General features: G+C 50.1%; 1 protein-coding gene and 1 pseudogene across 1 annotated transcript; one reads left to right on the top strand and one right to left on the bottom strand.

Moving 5' to 3' along the window:
- Positions 1-2208: 2208 nt before the first annotated feature.
- ZNF783 (zinc finger family member 783) lies at positions 2209-12883 on the top strand. The gene is made up of 6 exons (XM_008582796.1): positions 2209-2268; positions 3547-3948; positions 4035-4161; positions 4310-4438; positions 9490-9615; positions 11905-12883. The coding sequence occupies exons 1-6, from the start codon at positions 2209-2211 to the stop codon at positions 12753-12755; spliced, it is 1695 nt and encodes a 564-aa protein (XP_008581018.1). The 3' UTR covers positions 12756-12883.
- Positions 7935-9160, bottom strand: LOC103598742 (annotated as a pseudogene).
- Positions 12884-14120: the final 1237 nt, after the last annotated feature.

Raw genomic sequence — 14120 nt, 5'->3', positions numbered from 1 at the left:
TGTGGGCGTCCGGGCCGGGCTGGAAGGCCACCGAGCGGGCGGCCCAAACACCAGGCCCGGCGGGCGGGGCCTCGACGTCGCACCACCGGAAGGCCGGGCCCTTTCGCGGCCCCTGCCAGGCGCGGCGTCGGAGTCACGCTTGAAGACCACGAGCGCTGCCTCCGAACAGAGAGGCTGTTCCCCACCCACGGCCTCAGTGAAGGCCCGCGGCCCCGAGGCGGGCAAAGAGGGCAGGGGTCGCCAGCCCAGGGGACACCCGCGGAGTCTGAGGCTTGGGGAGTGGACTGGCCCGGGGTCACTCGTGTGCTACAGGACGGAGCCCCACGCCAGGACTTTGGAATTAGACCACTTTTAAGATACCTAATATTCTTTTACCTAAAAGGAAGATACTGAACAGTGTTTACAGCAGGGATTGTAGGGTTATTTTTTCCTTCTCTCCCTAAAGATTAGCAGATTTTAGAATGTTGCCTTTATAGTGTGTGCAGTATGTCCAATTCGGAGAAGTCCTTTGGCCATTTTTGACGTACTTGTAAATACCTCAATAAATGGTGTCTACTATTATTAATATACCTCAGTTTTTGGAACATCGATTTTTCTGGATGCTTATTAGGGGAGCTCTCTCTCCTTCCCCTTTAGTTAGTGAGTTTGATGTGTGTCCTTTCCTGTTCTCTGAGTGCAAGGGAGACAAAAGGTTTGGGGGGGGGGGGGCGGAAGGCCTTTTTAACTGCATAGGGGACATCAGCGGCCCCGCCTAGCCCAGGGCTGGCTTCTTCGAGTACCCCTTCTGACCGTTCCTATCGACTCTGCTCCTTTCCCTGTGTGGTCCTGCAGCACCTGAGATCCCAGGAAACTCCCCAAACAGGACAGATTTGCCCTTGACTCTTGTTATAATAATAATATTTCTTTTTCCTTCTTAAAAAAAAAAAAAAAAAGATGACTGGTAAGGGGATCTTAACCCTTGACTTGGTGTTGTCAGCACCACGCTCTCCCAAGTGAGCCACGGGCCGGCCCTATTATAACTATTTCTACGAAGTTTTTCTCCTGGAGGAGGAAGAACCACATCAATGTTTTCTGCATCCTCGTTGTGCCTTTACTGTGAAATTCAGTAATTGTTATTGAATGAATGTATGCGTTAATCATTTAATCATTCATTCAGTAGTTATTGAGCATCTGCCATGAGTGGGGCTCTCTTTTAGAATCTGGGAACAGAATGTCTTCAAAAAGTTAATGGAAAGATTTGTATTCCTTTTTTTCCTTTGGCTGCTGGCAAGTATGGGGATCTGAACCCTTGACCTTGGTGTTATTGACATTGTGCTGTAACCAACTGAGCTAATTGGCCAGCCCTTGTAATTCTATTTTTCCATGAACCTTTTTTTTTTTTTTTTTTAAAGATGACCGGTAAGGGGATCTTAACCCTTGACTTGGTGTTGTCAGCACCACGCTCAGCCAGTGAGCGAACCGGCCATCCCTATGTGGGATCCGAACCCGGGGCCTTGGTGTTATCAGCACCGCACTCTCCCGAGTGAGCCACGGGCCGGCCCTCCATGAACCTTTTGAAGTACCCTCTTACAATAGCAAATGGCACATACCTTCCTAGGGCTTATGTTCTCATGGGGGAAACAAGCCATGAGACAGGTGAACATGGACCATCATAGTTATTATTAGTGCTATGACGTTAGACCTGTCAGTGCAAGTCTCTATGAGGCGATGTTTAAGCTGGTGTCTTAGACGTGAAGGGGACCCAGGCCTGCAGAAATGTGCGGGAAGAGCTAATGCAAAGGTGGAGGAGAGCTGGTGTATCCTGGGAATCCAGGGGAGGCCGGTGTAGCTGTGGCGCAGCAAATAACTGGGCGGATATAAGAGTAGAGAGGTCAGCTGCAACCTCTGAAGTTAAGAAGTAAAGTGGAAAGTTTAGATTTTATGCTAGGTACACTGGGAAGCCGTGGAAGAGTTTTAAGTAGGGGACTGAAACGGTCTAGTTTGTGTTTTTAAGAGATTACTGAGTACCCTGTGGACAGCGTATTGTTGGGGGAATTTCAGTGATTACAACTTGGACTAGGTGATGGTGGTGGAAGAGCAGGGGAGTGGACAGATTTGAGATAAGTTGGAAGTCAAATGGACAGCACTGGATGGTGATCTAACCTTGAAGAATGAGTGAAGTGGAGGGGTGAGATGTCAATTTGTCTTTCCAGCAAGGCTTTTAGCAACATGAACCAGTACTGGGGCCGTTTTATGTGTTCAGAGAGGGCTTCCGCGTCAGACACCAGGGTAACTGAGGCACTGCAGAGCCTTTTTTCCAAGGCACTGAAGGACGATAGAATGAAAGAGGTTGAGGGAAAAAAGGCCCTATGAACTATTTCGTACCATGTCCCTGCACCAGAACCATCCCCATCCTCAATGTCATCGTTGTCTTAGTCAGCTTGGGCTGCCATACCAAAATACTATGTAGACTAGGGGGCTTAAACAGCAAATTTATTTCTCACAGTTCTGTAGACTGGAAGTCCAAGGTCAAGGTGCTGGCCAGTGTGGTTCCTGGTGAGGGCTGGCTTCCTTGTTGGCAGGTGGCGGTCTTATTGTGTCTTCACATGGTGGAAAGAGAAATCATTTCTCTTGTGTCTCTTCTTATAAGGACACTAATTGAATACACGAGGGCTCTACCTTCATGACCAAAGGCCCTCCAAATACCATCATATTGGGGATTAGCACTTCAACATATGGATTTTGGGGGGGACACAAGCATTCAGCCCATAGCAATTATCATAATCATCCTAGCTCTATCAACATGGGGCGCCAATCTACCATTTATTGTGTGCTAGAAATTGTACTAAGCGCTTTTTTTTTTTTCTATTTTTTAAAAGATGACCAGTAAGGGGATCTCAACCCTTGACTTGGTGGTGTCAGCACCACACTCTCCCAAGTGAGCGAACCAGCCATCCCTATACAGGGATCCGAACCTGTGGCCTTGGTGTTATCAGCACCGCACTCTCCCGAGTGAGCCACAGGCCGGCCCACTAAGTGCTGTTTAACAAAGATTGTCTCATTAATTCTCACAATCCTGTTATGTAAGTACTTTTATTGTCTTTATTTTCTAGATGTGGAAGAAAAGTTAAAATATGTTTGCAAAACCTTGCCCAAAGTCGGCCAGCTTGTGAGCAGTGGAGTTGAGACTCCACTGGGCTCTCTGACTGCAGAGTTCATGTTCTTTGAGCTACAAAGCCTTGTCCCTTTGTTTTCAGAGGAGGACACTGAGATTTACAAAGGGGAGTCACTTGTCTGAGAATGCAGATGCTCTCTCTCTTCAGCCATGTTTTTCCTCCTGTTTTCCACTTGCTAACACCTTGGTCTCACCAGTATCTCCTGTCACCGAGGCTGGGCTTGTAGCTGATGTCCCAGCCTCCTCATCTACTCCTGCTCTGCTGAGGACTGGCCCTTAGGATCCCAAATGGGGCTTTGCCAGGTCAGGTGCCAGTCTCAGATTTCTTTTTCAGGAGGAAGTTTTGATTGTATCGTTCTCATAACATCTCTCTTTTCTCTTCTTGTGAGCAGGCTCTGGAGAGGGACAAGCCAACAGAGAACCAGAGGCCTTCGACTCCTTCTCCATTGCCCCAGTCTGATGCTGAGAAGAACTCCTACCTCTACTCCACGGAGATCACACTGTGGACGGTGGTGGCTGCCATTCAGGCCTTGGAGAAGAAGGTGGATTCCTGCCTGGCCCGCTTGCTGACTCTGGAGGGACGGACAGGGACAGCCGAGAAGAAGCTGGCAGACTGTGAGAAGACGGCGGTGGAGTTCGGGAACCAGCTGGAGGGCAAGTGGGCCGTGCTGGGGACCCTGCTGCAGGAGTACGGGCTGCTGCAGCGGCGGCTGGAGAACGTGGAGAACCTGCTGCGCAACAGGAACTTCTGGATCCTGCGGCTGCCCCCGGGCAGCAAGGGGGAGGTCCCCAAGGTAGCCTTGGGTGCCCTGGGGTGGGGAAGCCCAAGAGGTTGTGCCTATAAGCATGTGAGCGAGTGAGTGTGACACTTGTGTTCCAGGTGCCCGTGACCTTTGATGATGTGGCCGTGTATTTTTCTGAGCAGGAGTGGGGCAAGCTGGACAGTTGGCAGAAGGAGCTCTACAAGCATGTGATGAGGGGCAACTATGAGATGCTGGTCTCCCTGGGTAAGGCTGTGTAAGAGGGTCTGGGCCTCTGTCCACAGTTTGGCCTCCCACAGTCTGTCTTTGCTTTGGCTTCTATTACTTTGGGTGTCTCTGTGTCTCTGTGGGCATCTGTAACCCAGTGCTCTCCCATTCCCTGTTCTGCATGCAGATTATGCCATCTCCAAACCAGACATCCTCACCCGGATAGAGAAGGGAGAGGAGCCTTGTCCTGGAGTCCGGTGGGACCAGGGGAAAGAGAGTGAGGAGGAGGCAGCATGTCCAGGGAAGCCAGGTGCTGGTGAGTGGGGGGCAAGATGGGGGAGCGGCTGGGCCCTGGGAGGCCAGGAAGGAGCACAGACCCTTAACCTAGAGTAGGGACGCTCTGTGCAAGGCCCCCCGAGCAGGGGCTGCGGAGAGCTTTTCCTTAGAGCCGTGCAGTGTCTGCATCTGTAAGAGGGTGCAGTCACACTCCCCGCACGTGGTGGTTGTGAGGACCAAGTGAGATGGCTGGCGTGAAGCAGGACACACTGAGCATCGTGTCGTCAGTAGGGCTTTTTATTCCTCTCAGTAACACCAGCAGCAGCAGTAGCACCACCGCCTCCTGGCGTCTTCACTTGTGTGTGTGTCTGCCCTGTCTTCCAGCCCCGATTTCTGCTCCCCAGCTTGCAGCAGGAAGGCCTGGAATGTTCCAGCGTCCCTCTGTGGAAGCGGGCCCTTGGGAGGAGGGGTTGGGGCCTATGCCTCCCCATAGCAGTGCACAGGACAGTGGTTCCCAAGCTGACTGCACATAAGAATCCTGTGGGGGGCTTTTTTAACAAAAATAAAAAAAAGAAAGAAAGAAAGAAAGAAAGCAGAGAGAATGGAATAGCAAACCTGTAAATGATCATCACCCAGACTCAACAGTGATCCTGACTGTGCCACGTTTGCGTCATCCAGCTGTTTTTTCCTCTTTGTACACATGACCACAACACCATTACCCCATCCACAGAATGTCATCTAATTTCTAGTCCTTGTTCTTTTTTCCCTTATCGTTTTCTATAGGTGCTGGGAACCTAATTCTAATACACCAAAGTCTACATTTTACACTTGGTTTATAAGTCTCTTAAGTCCAAAAAAAGCCTATAGAAACCCCCTCCCTTTTTAAGAGCTTTTTTGAGATATAATTAACATTCCACACAATTTACCTATTAAAAGTGTATATTCACAGAGTGTAATCACCACAGTCTAATTTTAGAACGTTCTCCTCCCATCAAAAAGAAACCCTGTACCCATTAGCATCTCTCCCTGTTCCCCTCCCCCCACTCCCCTGTCCTAGGGAACTACTAACCTCTAATCTACCTCCTGTCTCTATGGGTTTATTTATTCTGGACATTTCATATAAATGGAAACATACAATATGTGACCTTTTATGTCTGCCTTTTATGTATGAGTACTTGAATCCTTTTTTTTTTTTAAAAGATGACCGGTAAGGGGATCTTAACCCTTGACTTGGTGTTGTCAGCACCACGCTCAGCCAGTGAGCGAACCGGCCATCCCTATGTGGGATCCGAACCCAGGGCCTTGGTGTTATCAGCACCGCACTCTCCCGAGTGAGCCACGGGCCGGCCCGACTTGAATCCTTTTAATGGCTGAATAATATTCCATTATATAGATAAACCACCTTTCTATCTGTTTTTCAGTTGAAGGGCACCCCCTCCCCCTTTAATGCCATTTATTTATTGGCATTTTAATTCATTTGTGTTATGTTTTTTAAAATGCCATTATTTCCCATATTTTGAATTGGGTGTCATTTAAAATGTTATTTTGTTTTCTATAAACTGGTAGGTAGATCTGGAGGCTTACTTACATTCAGGTACAACTTTTTTTGGGATGACTGCTTCAGAGGTGGTGCTGTGTACTACCGGCTGTGTCACCTCAGGAGGCGCAAAAGGTCTGGTGTCTTTCTGTTTGTGATCATCAGCCATGTCCCTCTATTATAAAGTTGGCCTGTAGGTCATTTTGATGTGACCTCAGTGGCTTTCAGACACAATAAGATGTGGCAGATTTATTAATTTCCTGCCTCAGACCTGGAATCTAAATTTCTCCATGGATTTTTGATTCCTTTCAGTGAGGAATGGTATTTGGAGACGACAATATAAGTGCTAGTTACTAATTTTTTCACTACTTACAGATATTTTCAGAAAATGTGTATTTTTGAAAAGAAAAAAATCATGAGTTTCTATTGATATTTCTAATTCAAATTTAATCTTCGATTTTGTGTTTATATCATTTTCCTTTTACATGGAAATCTTAAATTCCCAGTTTAGCATAATTAGTTACTTGCATTACCTAATTCTAACATTTTGTTTTCCTGTATCTTACAATTTCAAAATAATGAAGCCAATATTACTACTAACTATTAGACTTCTAACTGAAATGTAAGAGTTCTTTGCAGCTTTTTGTCCTTTGCATACATTCCATTTAGGACTTATAGACAAAATAATACCTTTTAAACCCACTTGAAATAATTATTGTCTCTATGCAGTTATGTCACCAACTTGATATACAGTTGCAGTCATTTGTTTCTGTTTATTTTTAGCATTTTAGAGATTGCTCTTTTTACTTTTTTACTTTTTTTTTTTTTTGGTGGCTGGCCGGCATGGGGATCTGAAACTTCGACCTTGGACATATTGTATAAGACAGGGATAGGGAAAAAAATGTATCTGTGTGTTATTATTTCCAAAAAGAAACACTGGAAATATTAATAAGAAACTAAAAAAAAATGATTATCTGGAGAGCGGACAAGGATGGAAATGAGACTTCCATGAATGTACCTTGTTAAATCATTTTGACTTTGCAGATATAAAATGTTTTATATATTCAAAGAGTTAAATTAAAAAGTAGGGGCCGGCCAGTTAGCTCAGTTGGTTAGAGTATGGTGGTGTCACCAAGCTCAAGGGTTTGGATTCCCAGCTGGTCTAGCTGCCCCCGCAAAAAAGGTAATGAATATGTTAATTTTGTAAGAATTTATCACCAAATTCCCCTCCATGAGGGTTGTTTCACTGCAATCCCATTATTGTTGCGAAAGAGGGTCTCTACCACCTTGCCACAGAAAATGTGGGCAGACTTAGGGTTTTTGTCAGTTTAATAGGTGAGAAGTTTGTCAGTGTAGTTTTAATGGCACCTCTTACCGAGTGTGTTTGAGTATCTTTTATATGCTTAGAGGCCATTTTCATTTCTTACTCTGTGAATTATTTGTTCATTTCTTTTCCTCTAGGAAGCTTTTAAGAAATACATTCTTTCTAGGCCCCACCCAGCACCACAGATGAGAATCTTGGGGATGGTCCCCAGGGGATCACACACCAGCCTGGTAGAAGACTTGGGTTTGGGAGCCCCCTTTGTAGTATTCTGAACCACAGTCCCTAAAAAGCCAGACTCTTTTTTTTTTTTTCTTTTTAAATCACTTTTAATTCAAAATATTTAAATAAACCCTCTTAGAGGGAAAATATGAAAGTAAATGTCTGTTCTCCTGGTCTCTAAGACAGAAACCACATTCAGAATATGTTCATTTAAAAAGGAAAGAAAAGATCTGTAGATTATCAAACTGAAATCTAGGGACTAAAGTATATGTTGTTTCTTTGAGTCTGGTTCTTCTGTCCTGGAGCTGAGGGGCCCAACTGCCCAAGGGTCTGGCCGTCAATGCTGCGTCTGCTCCTGTGTAGTTGGTAAAAGCTGGGCTCGCAGAATTTTCTTGGAGACGCTGCTGCTGTGTCTCTGGCTGGGCTTTTGAAATAATCTTTAGTGAGGTTGGTTTCTTACCTTTGGAGACCTCGTCTTGTCTTTATCGGGGGATACTGGAGTCCGGGGGGTTGTGTGAGGTCTTCACCTGGCAGGAGTGATGCCTCTGGAGAGCGAATGTCAGCAGATTTCAGGTCTGCTGTGACTCTGGGGAGCTGCTGCTTTTCCACTGCTGTTCCCCACAAATCCACCTGTTCCAGAACTTGGTTCTTCTTTCCACAGTTTACAAAATGGTTTTCAATGCTGGGTGGCTCTTGAACTGTCCGGATTTTGTATCCTGATTGAGACCTTTCTTTTTCTGATTCTTTCTTGAGGCTTTCATTTTGCCCAGGCTCACCCCTTGTGATGCTCTGGAATTTTTAGTGGGATGAACAGTGTGTTCCTCTTTGTTGTAGGAAGAATCCAAGATAAAACTTCAGAAGATGAGCTTACATTTTAAGGATGTGCTGATGAAACAACCATCTTTGGGTTTATCATGGAAGTAACATGTTCAGTGGCTGGCAGCAGTTCAGTAGATAATGTCCGCCAAACACCGTTGCCCACTGGTGTCCCATATAACTCCTTGTACGTGAAGGGGAGCTGGTGGCAGCATCCTCAGTCACAAATTCGGTTGTATGACTATTTTTCACCATTTTACCCTCTGCTAACACTGCAGCTGGTTTTACCACTTATCTTAGAAGAGAAATGTTGGTCGAGGTGGAGGTGGACAGGGCCCCACTTGGGTTGCTTCTCTGTCTCTGACATATGGTTCTCTGGACCCCACAGTTCAGGAAAATTCAGCATGGTCAATTCAAACTCACGTTTGAAGGTAGTGCTGCTTTTTTCATTGATTGTAGATTTCCTCTCCATTTATGGTAACTGTATGATTTCGAGCTATTCTCAGCATGAGTGGGTAAGTGGTGGGAACCTGGCTGATTTTGTATCAGATGATTGAGACCCATCAGCCCTTTCACTGCCACCCTTTGTTTGTCATGTGCTAATTTTTCATCACAGGTTTTTTTCTTAAAAACCAGAGCTTTGTTTTTTTTGTGGGAGAGGGCATATGTGCTCATTTCAGGGCTTCACCATTTGAAAACTTCAGTGACAACTGGGCTGGTTTTGATCATACCGGGAACCAAGCACTGAGCAAACATTTTGTGTCATCTTGGCTGTAAGAATAGGTGTGGGGAGGAAGGATTGTAGCAAAAGGTAATTACTGAGGTGGAAATGTGGAAGCTCCGAAGGCCATGTCCTCGGTATGTATTTCCTGCCTCTCCTTTGCGTTCCTTGATGCCACTGAGTGGCTGGGAGGAGGCGCCTCTTGGGGAGGCCAGCAGCCACTCCGTGGGCCGAGGACAGGTGATGTGGCGTTTCTTCTGTCATGACCTGTCTGTACTCTCAGGTGAATTACTGTGCTATGCTTTCCTTCCCTCAGGGAGGCTTTAGACTAGAATCCTGCCACCACGTCATCGCACCCTGTGTTTTTGGTCTGATGCCCCAGAATCCCAGGGACTGCATCCCGCAGAGGGTCCCTGGCCACCTGGGTGGGAGACTTCCATATTGTGCTCAGTGTCACTGATTTGTGTTTTCCAGGCCTCTCTCCATATCCCGAGCACACCCCCGGCCCAATCAGCCCTGCCCAGGAGGAGCCCAAAGAAGGGCAGGCCCCGGAACAGCAGCAGCGAGACTCCCGAGCAAGAGCGCTCCCACCCGGGCCAGGTGCCGGTGAGTGAGCAATTGGGGCAGCAGCGCACAGTCACTAGAGAAGGGAACTGACAGCACGTGCTAGAAGCTCAGGGGTTGGAGAGACAGCTGGGGACCCATTGGGCTTTCTGGGTAAGGGATCCCTGAGATAGGCCTAAAAGAACGTAGGTTTTGGTGTTTTCAGCATGGGACATGGTCTGAGGTGCGGGTTCCTCAGGTGGGTTGGGGGCCTAGGCACACCGTCTGGCTAGAGTGGGGGCAGGGCTACAGGGCATGTGTTGGGCCTCAGGGTTCTCACGCTGGTCATGTCAGTCAACAAGGCAGTCTGTGTCCTGTGCCCAGCACGGTGCCAGTGTGTCACAGTTTCTCAGTAAACATCCTTTTTCTGAAGGCCTCTTAGGAACTCCAGCTTTGACTCCCTCCCCCCCACAGTCCTTTCTCTGCTTCTGTTTAAGGCAATTTCTGCTCATCCTTTTACAAAAATGTGTGCCTCAGAGGGCACTTAGCCTGACGTTGCAAACACTCCAGGGTGCCCGTGGCTGGTCTGGCTCCTGCCCCCAGTCTTCCTTCTTGCCACCAGCCTGATGTTCAGCCTCTGGTTGCTTTCTCTCCATTGGTTTCTGAGTATCTCCCCACTGAATATGACCTCCCTCAGGCTGGAGGTGGCATCCCCTCCCTTCCCTGTGTTCCCAGTGAGTGTGGAAGTTTGGGCTCTACTCATGGAGAGCCCCGGGGACTCTCCAAGCCCCCTGTCCTTTTGAGGCCCATCAGGGTGGTGGTCAGATGCTGAGGAACAAGTTGTTAGCTGGCCTGCATGGGGGTTGGGGTGTGGCCTTCGTTGCTCTCTTCTCACCTCTGGAGCCCTCCAGGCAGAAGCCCTGGGCCCCTCTTCCTGGCAGGTACTTGAGAGTATCCAGGCCCTGCTGGGGAGGTGGGCATGCCGCCCTGCAGGCACCGGGTGCTGGGGAGGGCCCTCACAGGATGCTCTCTCACATGGCCTTGAGCCAGCATCAGCACTTTGTCCTCGATTAAACAGGAGGGAAAATCTCTAGGTAGGGAGCCACCAACCTCCCCTCCTAGGGACATCCTGCCTGGCATGGGGTCAGGTGAGGGAAGGGATAAGGCGGAGCTTCACAGGAGCTCAGGGGGCCCTTCAGGAGTGGGGTGGGGTCAGGCAATGAGACCTGGGGAGGGACTTCCTCCTGAGGGCCCCTTCCCTTGCTCCCCAGGTATTATTTCCCGGGGGCTGTGGGGCCCTAGATCAGTCTGTGGTCCTGGTCTTTCCTTGTTATGATCTGGTCTGGCTGGAAAGGTACTGCCCCCAAAACAAGCTGTTTTTCACCAGGTCCATGGCCTGATGATGATGATAGAAAGACCACTTGTGGTCTTGTTTCAGCCTCATGGCAACCTGTGAAGTCGCCTAGGGTCATGTTATCCTATGTTTTGCAGTTTGTGTGTGTTGGCCTTTGATTTAAATTTAAGTCTCTTTGTCTAGAGTCTGTGCTTTTGTAATAGGGCTTGGCACCAGGATCCTTCCTTCCTAGCATTAGGGACCCCTGAGAGCCATCTGCTGAGACTCAGGGCTTGGGCTTGTGACTGTGATCACCGGTCACAGCCTTAGACCATCCTATTCATCCTTTTTGCTGCTGTGTCTTGGTAGCCCCTTTGCCTCAGTCTCTGCTCAGAGTCAAGTGAGACCCATACTGAGACCCAGGCAGGATTCCCAGGTCGTGGGGCCCCCTGTCTGTCACCAGAGTGTGCAGTGCCAGGCAGGGAGTGCACACTCTGTGGGTCGCTATGTGCATGAGTAACTTGGAGTGGGGGTAAGTCTCTCACCACCTCTGGGCCGCAGAGGCCTCTCTCCATAGTCTGGAGGCAGGCAGGCCCACGGGGCTCCCTGTCCTTCACAGATTGTAGCAGATGTCGTCAGAACTCTTGCTGTGGCCATAGTCTCACTGCCCAGGATTTCTGCCTCTATGTCTGCCTGTCATTTTCTCACTGTCTGGCTCCCACTCTGTCTGACCCGTGCCACCCCAGACCCCCTGCTCCTGGCTTTGCAGCTTGATCTCCTCTCCTGAAACACTTAGCTCAGCCTCTGGGAGTGAAGCACATGACAGCAAGCAAGACTGAACGACATGCCTGGCCATGCCCAGTGAGCAGGACCCCTGCTCCGTGCTGCCAGCACTTGCAGGAGAAAGGATTCTGGGAGGCAGGAGTGGGGTTGAGCCAGATGCAAGGTCCGGCTGAGTGACCCCAGGGGCTGGTGGGGTCCACACGGAAACCAACATAGACTCCTTTTGCCAGGTAGTGGTGGTGGTGTGGCCATCAAGACAGAAGCACAGTCTGAGGACGAGGTGATGCCCGAGCAGCTCTTCCTGGGGGTGTCCCCAAGCAAGACCAAGCGAAGGCTTCCCAGAGGGCCCAGGAACAGGACTGGAGGCCCCAGCCAGCACCATGCCGAAGGTGTGCCAAGGGTGAGATTGGGGGAGCCACGGCCATTGGGGACCGTGGGGGAGCTGCCCCGTGTCCTCCCTCGCCGGCGAGAGCGGACCTTCCCCTGCCCTGACTGCGGGCAGAGCTTCCGCTTGAAGATTAACCTGACAATCCACCAGCGGACCCACGTGGAGGAGGAGCACGAGGAGCACGGGGAGGCCCGGGGCAGCTCGCCCACCAGCTGGGGGGAAGGCCACTCCACCCTGGAGCCGGGAGAGGTGGTGGTGCCCGGCCCTGTTATCCGCTGGCTCCCTGAGGAGCCCAAGGGCTACCGCTCCCCGGCTGGCCGTGCCTTTGTGGGGCGGAGGCCAGCGGCTGCCAAGGTGTACCACTGCAGCGAGTGCCTGCGCGTCTTCCAGCAGAGGAAGAGCCTGCTGCTGCACCAGCGCCTGCACACGGGCAACAGTCAGGGCTGGCCCGCCTGTCCCTACTGCGGCAAGGCCTTCCGCCGGCCCTCAGACCTCTTCCGTCACCAGCGCATCCACACTGGTGAGCGGCCATACCAGTGCCCCCAGTGTGGCCGGGCCTTCAACCGCAACCACCACCTGGCTGTCCACATGCTGACTCATGCCCAGGAGCAGGTGGACCCACACTTCCCTGCTCCCTCTGCCTGCCAGGGGAGCCCAACCCTGCCCTGGCCCAGCCATTCTGAGGAGGGCTAACCAGGCAGGAGTCTGCTAGGGGCACCCTCTTACTGTCCTAGGGTACCTCTGGCAGGACTTGCTCTCTACCTGTGGGGCCTTTCTCCATTGTGCCTGATGCTGGTGCCTCATTCTGGGATGGCTTTGGAGAGAGGTTTTTTCTTTTTTTCACTCAAATGGGAGGTGGCAGCCCTTTTGGAGGCAGTGTGTGTGTGTGACCAGATGCCTCTGTTTCCTGTTTTCTAGTTTGTCCCTTTGCTGCCTTTTCTACATTCCTGACTGGTAAAGGATTCCTGAGGCTTAAGGGTTGCCAATTTTTGGTGGGGGCCTTTGGAAGGTACCACAGACAGTCAAGATGACCAGAGATCATGGCCCTTCCAGTATGGGGGTGATAGAAACATTGAGGACCTGGGATTTTGATTTTGTGCAGAGGTCTCCTGCCTGCTGTCAGCATGAGGAACAGCAGAGTGGACAGACGGCCTGAAGAAAAGGCACTGGAAGTTTGAGTTGTCTCATTTATTTTGAAACTTTTTTTTTCTTATAAAGCTTTTCTAGTGCTTTTGTAAGTGTTGTGTGTCATTGCAAAGGGGACCAAGAGCTCCTGAGGGGCAGAGATTATTCTGCCACCTCTTCCGCCTGTGGGGCTGGCAGGGCTAGAAGGGGAGCTCAGTCTAGACCAGCCAGTGGGTTTTGATGGAGTGCCCTGGCTGCTGTCCTGCAAACTAAGCCTCTTCCCAAGTGTGTGTTTCTTGGCCCAGTGAGATTCCCAGTGTTCCTAGTCCTTCCCCCACAGGGTAGTCATATCCAGTATTTACTCGTGTTATCAGTTGACAGGGGAAGCCGGAGCCAGGAGTGGGTGACATGTCCCCCCCATGGTCTCAGGGTTCATGGGGTGCACGTGATCCAGTGGACCCCAAAGACACCTTGGGGGGCTGCAAAGCGAGCCCAGGAAACTCCTCCCTAAGACGAAGACCCTGGTCAGGGTGAGGCTGGTCAGCCCAACTGGACTCTGGTCTATTTTTTTTTTTTTTTTTGGTCTTTTGTCTTTTTCCGTGTCCAGCAACGGATTGCAACCCTCAGTGTTGCCCCCGTACCGGACCGGGGACCGGCAACGGGATCGCAACCCTCGGTATTGCTCCCGCGCCTCGCTCAGCCAGTGAGCGGGAACCGGTCTGTATGTGGGATCCGAACCCTCGGGCGGGAGCGCCGCTGCGCTTCTCAAGCGGCGCACTATACAGTGCGCCACCGGGCCGGCCCGGACTCTGGTCTTTAGGCCTGCTTTGTTGCATTAAAGGAAGGGTTCTCTTGAGAAATTTGGGCTCTGTGGCAGAGCTGGGCTAGGAGATCTGGGTGACTCCTTCAGCCACTTCTAATTTCCTTGTCTGT

The sequence above is a fragment of the Galeopterus variegatus genome, unplaced genomic scaffold (assembly GCF_000696425.1).
Source record: "Galeopterus variegatus unplaced genomic scaffold, G_variegatus-3.0.2 Scaffold2726, whole genome shotgun sequence".
Classification (NCBI taxonomy): Eukaryota; Metazoa; Chordata; class Mammalia; order Dermoptera; family Cynocephalidae; genus Galeopterus; species Galeopterus variegatus.
Note: the sequence above shows the minus strand (reverse complement) of the source record. Positions and strands in the feature narration are given on the sequence as shown.